The sequence below is a fragment of the Taudactylus pleione genome, unplaced genomic scaffold (genome assembly GCF_031769625.1).
Source record: "Taudactylus pleione unplaced genomic scaffold, aTauple2 ptg000021l, whole genome shotgun sequence".
Taxonomy (NCBI): Eukaryota; Metazoa; Chordata; class Amphibia; order Anura; family Myobatrachidae; genus Taudactylus; species Taudactylus pleione.
This window is the reverse complement of record NW_028284423.1, coordinates 4,975,517-4,981,393: the sequence shown is the minus strand read 5'-3', so window position 1 is coordinate 4,981,393 and position 5,877 is coordinate 4,975,517. Positions and strand designations below refer to the sequence as shown.

Sequence of the window (5,877 nt, the reverse complement as noted above, 5' to 3'; positions counted from 1 at the left end):
CTGACCTATTGGCAGCTCTGGAAGCTAGCATAGTGTACAGAAATGGGGAAGCTATGTTAAGTACACCAGCAGGATTGTTGCAAACTATGGCCTATGACACTGCACAATCCCTAATGACATGTTTACCCTCTGAACAAAAGGAGGAACCCTTATTGTCTGTAATTGAGGCAAGGGTACCATCAGGGGTATGGGCAAAGGGAAAAATGGATGTAGGACTCCTACCAGTAGATCCAATAACAATCGAAATTAAACCTACAGCAACGCCTGTGAAAATGAAACAGTACCCACTTAACGAAGGCCAGATACAGGCAATAGAAACACAGATACAACAATATGTACAAGCAGGAGTGTTAAAACCCTGCAGATCCCCATGGAACACTCCGTTGTATCCAATTAAGAAACGATCTAAGGATAATGAACCTGTATCTTACAGACTAATTCATGATCTTAGGGAGGTTAACAAGCATATGGTAATTGATAGTCCTATTGTGCCAAATCCACATACGCTGCTAAACCAGATCCCTCCCTCTGCTACACACTTCACAGTCATAGACTTGGCGAATTCTTTTTTCTCAGTCCCTCTGACGGAAGAAAGTCAATTAATGTTAGCCTTCACTCACAAAAGTCAACAATACACGTGGACAAGATTACCACAAGGAGGAGCCACTTCACCTAGTGCCTTCTCAGAAGCTATGACACTGGTATTAAAAAGATGGGTACCAATAGATCCAGAAACAGTGCTCATCCAGTATGTAGACGATTTGTTGCTATGTACCAATAGTGAAACAATGTGCATAGAAGAGACAGTGTCATTATTGAAATTTCTCAATGAAGCACAATGTAAGGTGTCAAGAGACAAAATACAAGTTGCAAAGCCTAAGGTACAGTTCCTAGGCCATTGTATAACACACCAGGCTAAGCACATCCTGGAAGAAAGAAAACAGATTATACTAGATGTAAAACCACCCCAGACACTGAAACAGTTAAGAGCCTTTTTAGGGCTTATCACATATTGTAGGGATTGGATCCCAGGTGCATCTTCTAAGCTTCAAATTCTATATGATGCACTAAAAGGTGATAAGCAGCAAGGCCCTCTTAAATTGACAGATGAGCAGAATCAGGTGTTTCAGGAGTTAAAGAAAGACATTATATCTGCTCCAGCCCTGGCTTTACCCAATTACAGTAAACCTTTCACACTATACTGTCATGAGGTCCAGGGTCACGCACAAGGGGTGTTGACACAAGAACATGGGGGTAGGCAGAAGCCTTTGGCTTACTATTCCCTACAGCTAGATCCAGTCATCAGAGCTGCCCCAACCTGTATCAGGGGGGTAGCAGCGGCAGCCATTTTACTAGACAAAACTGCAGATATTGTGTTAGGTCATTCATTAATATTGCAAGTGCCACATGCCGTTACAGAAATACTCAATCAGGCACAGACTAAACACTTATCTGCAGCTAGACTCACAAAATATGAAGTAGCTTTACTTACCCCATGTAATGTAAACATACACAGGTGCACGGTATTGAATCCAGCGTCATTACTTCCGAAAGATTCAAAAGGAGGAAGTTTAGAAACAGGAGACATTGACACTCTAGCAGCACCAGATATGCTAATTAATAGTAGTGCTGCCAGTGACAGTAACGATAGCAGAAAGGAAAGTGAAAATCACAATCTTTTTTTCTTCAGACACATGCTGCGAGCATGATTGTATTCAGCTTATGGAACAGGAAATCGCACAGATCTCTCCTGTATTAGACTTACCAATTCCTAATGCACAATTAGAATTGTTTGTAGATGGTTCAAGGTATTATGTAGATGGCCACCCACATACAGGATATGCAGTTACTACTGCACATGAGCCAATCATTCAAGAACCTTTACCACCTACCATGTCAGCCCAAGAGGCTGAATTAGAGGCATTAAAGGCTGCATGCCTTTATGCTGAGGGACAGACTGTAAACATCTACACTGATTCCAGGTATGCATATGGGATCGCTCAAGATTACTGTCCAATCTGGAAAAGTAGGAACTTTGTAGGGTCTACAGGTAAACCAATAAAACATGCAAACTTGATTAGACAGTTATTTGAGGCCTTTCAGGTTCCCAGGCAACTTTCAGTAATAAAGGTCAAAGCTCACACTAGGGAACAGATGCCAGAAGCAAAGGGAAATGCATGTGCGGATGCTGCTGCCAAGGAGGCAGCCCTTAAGCCCCTACAACAGTCACCACAATCAGCTGCTCTTATAGCATCAGCTGTAGAATCCCCTAAAGTGAGTCAGGACCTTCTCTTACAGTTCCAAAAACAGGCCTCTCCAGATGAGTTGAAAGCCTGGCAGAAACAAGGAGCTGTGTGTATACAAGGAGAATGGTCATGTAAAGGACTCACTTGCCTGCCCAGGAGCCTCTACCCAGTGATGTCACAAATCCTGCATGGAAAGGTGCATGTGTTTAGAGACACCATGATTAACACTGTTAAAAAACATTGGCATGCTCCAGGGTTTGGCCAGGCTGCGCAAGCCTTTGTGTCCGGGTGCATGGTATGTGCACTTCACAACCCTGGCAAAGCTGTCAAGGTACCACTCAAAAGCACCCCACAGACATTTTTTCCTTTTCAGAGAATCCAAATAGATTTAATCCAACTGCCTCCCTGCTCTGGGTATGTCTATGTCCTGGTGGCAACCGACCTTTATAGTCACTGGCCTGAGGCCTGGGCCTGTAGGGCAGCAAATGCTAAAACAGTAGCAAAAAAGCTAAGCCAAGAAGTCATTTGCAGATATGGGGTACCAGAGACAATAGAAAGTGACAGAGGTACTCATTTTTCAGGTGAAATTGCACAACACATAATGAGTGACCTAGGGATAGTCTCGGCTCTTCACGTGCCGTACCACCCCCAAAGTTCCAGGCGCGTGGAGAGACTAAATGGCACCCTAAAACTTAAGATACAAAAATTAATGGCAGAAACAAGTAAAACTTGGGTAGAATGCCTTCCAATGGCTCTACATTCTGTAAGAAATACCCCATTGAAAAAGACTAAGCTGACACCATATGAGATACTATTTGGTAGTCCATACAAACTTGGTTGTTACTTTCCTCAGCAGTTGCAACATCTACATGGTGATCTGACTGGTTATATGATACAGTTGCAGAAACAACTAACTCAAATCCACCATCAGGTGTTTTCATCTATTCCAGATCCCAACGCAGACTGTAGTTCTCACAAGCTGCAGCCTGGAGACTGGGTAGTCATCAAAAGACATCCGAGGAAGGTCCTTGAGCCCAGATACGAGGGTCCTTACCAGGTTCTCCTGACAACTCCTACAGTGGTGAAGGTGGCAGAGAAAAATACGTGGATACACGCATTGCATTGCAAGATCTTTACACAAGGGGAGTTGGAGTAAAATGAATAAATATATGCTTTTAGGCCCCAAGCCTGATAGAGGCTTGTGGGGATGTATTCTATGTTCTGCTATGGTTATTATACTTATTTTAGCAATGAATTTTGAGGAATTGATAAACAGGGGTAATGATGCTTTTAATAGTACAAATGGAACTAATCAATCCTTGGTACGAGTTAAAAGAGAATTGCATGAACAGCTTAATGAAATATGGGATAACAAGTTTTTGCAAATGCATTATCGATTAATGCAAGGTATTAACCTCACTGATTGTTGGATTTGTACACATTCCCCGATTTCAGCTAAAACCATGCCATATGTGGCAACCCCAGTAAGTTAGGATGAATTAAGTAAAGATATAGACACCTGGACTAGGCCAATAAAATTGACACATGAGCCATTTAACAACTCAGCAGTACAATTGTTTGTGGCTGGGTGGACCCAACCTCCCTTTTGGAAAGCAGTACGTGATGGTTCATTTGACCAGTGGAACAATTTTGGCCAAATGTGCTATCAAGACGACTGTGTTAATATTAAAAATGAAGGGTCTAAAAATGCAAACCTAAACTTAGGAACTATTAATTTTAAAGTAAATGTTACCTTTTATGCTAAACAAGTAATTTGCTATATTGGTGAGGTACCGACACAACAATTACTAATAGAATATAACACTAGCGATACTAGATGGGAACAATATCTCAATCATTCCAGTGTTTGGGATAACACCACAAATGATATGCAATGTACTTTGGATGACCAAGGTATATATCACGTGCTAGAGAGTTGCCCTGTAAAAAATACTTCAAGGTTGTTATGGCATGCTCAACAAGTAATTAAAACTGGACAGCATTTACTACCAGAAGGGTATTATTTTATGTGTGGTAATAAGGCATATAAATTTCTACCCTGGGGAGGGTCAGGCAGTTGCACTATAGCAAGGCTGAGCCCCGCCTCATGTATAGCAGAAACCATAGATATAACCAATAGCCCAGCAAATCATCGAGTAAGGAAGGCTCTTATAAAAAGTAAATCTCATGCTCATGATTTAGTATATATCCCATGGTATAAGAAAATGGGCCTAGCTTTATCAATATCCGGACTTAGGGCCTGATTCAGACCCACTCGCGAGCGGCTGTCTGCTCGCAAGTGGGTCGATGGTCTGCACTGAGCATGCGCACGACGGAGGGAGCTCCGTCGTGCGCATGCGCCAGACACGACGAGCGAAGGACTTTCCTTCGCTCGTTGTGTCCGATCAAAGGGGGCGTGCTGTCAATGTTGATTGACTGCACGCCCCCTTTGGTGGGCATGCCGGGGGCGTGCCTCCCTGACGGGGGCGTTCCCACGGGAACGCCTCCCGTCAGAAGCCGGCCCACTGACATCACTAGTGATGTCAGTGGGAGTGATTTTGGCTCTGATAGAGCCAAAATCACTCCGGAGCTTGCGGTTGAAAACCTCAACCGCAGGCTCCGGCTCGCAATTTCGATGGTCGCGATGGTCACGACCATCGCGGCCATCAAAATGCACGCTCGTATAGCCTGTGGGTGGCGACCCACAGCTATACGAGCGTCCAGGAGGACGCTCCATGAAAATGGAGCCCGGCCCTCATGCAGAGCGTGCGCTCTGCTCAGAGCGTACGGCTCTGAATGAGGGCCTTAGTATACAGAATGCTCATAATATAGAAGCATTAGCTAAATTATTTGACAATGTTACAGATGAAATATTGGATGTATTAGAAATAGTTGATGAGACTTTAAGGTATCATACCAAGATTCTCAGACAGCATCAGCTGGTTCTGGACTATCTAACGGCCTCACAAGGGGGCATGTGTCAGATAGTGGGATCTGCTTGCTGTAATTATATAGCTGATAATTTTACTGACCCAATATATGCACACTTGAAGAAAGTCAAGGAATTGAAGGAGCAGTTTAGGAAGACGCATAATGATCCAGAGTATGATATTGATAGTAATGGATGGTTTTCATGGTTGAATCCAGCAAATTGGTTCAAGGGGATAGGTGGTTGGCTTTCAGGTATCCTCATGTTAATAGCTAAAGGATTTGCATTAGTAGTAATGATTTATATTGTTGTTAGATTTGTTGTATGGTTAATAAGGAAAATACTTACACTTGATTACTGTTCTAGGTTTAAAGCATCTAAAGAAATGTCAAAGACAACTATGATCCTGCTACATGAATACGCCCAGAACTTTTGTGTAATCTGCAAGACAAGAGAAGCACTGCTTTGCAGAGACTTATGTGAACAATGTATGGCAAAAATAGAAGACTTCTACAAGGATACGGATGAAAAGGAAGATTCAGGACTATAGGGACTAAGAGACTCATCGCCTATATGGTCTTGAATGGGCACTGCCCCATGCAGCTACCTCGTTAGGGGGGATAACTTTTTGTGTGAAGTAGGGACCAAATACATAGGGGGTGGGTCATGGCTAGGTAAGTTAGAAAAAAACAATAGTATGTA

The 5,877-nt window shown here is 43.0% G+C and overlaps 1 protein-coding gene across 1 annotated transcript; it reads left to right on the top strand.

The window, feature by feature from the left end:
• The first annotated feature begins 914 nt into the window (after positions 1-914).
• On the top strand, positions 915-4,524 carry LOC148539685 (uncharacterized). Its single transcript, XM_088447913.1, has one exon. The coding sequence runs from the start codon at positions 1,723-1,725 to the stop codon at positions 3,400-3,402; it is 1,680 nt and encodes a 559-aa protein (XP_088304039.1). The 5' UTR covers positions 915-1,722; the 3' UTR covers positions 3,403-4,524.
• Positions 4,525-5,877: the final 1,353 nt, after the last annotated feature.

What these genes read in the sequence shown, in the direction of transcription:
- LOC148539685 (XM_088447913.1), top strand. Translation starts at nt 1,723, where the DNA reads ATGGAACAGGAAATCGCACAGATCTCTCCTGTATTAGACTTACCAATT.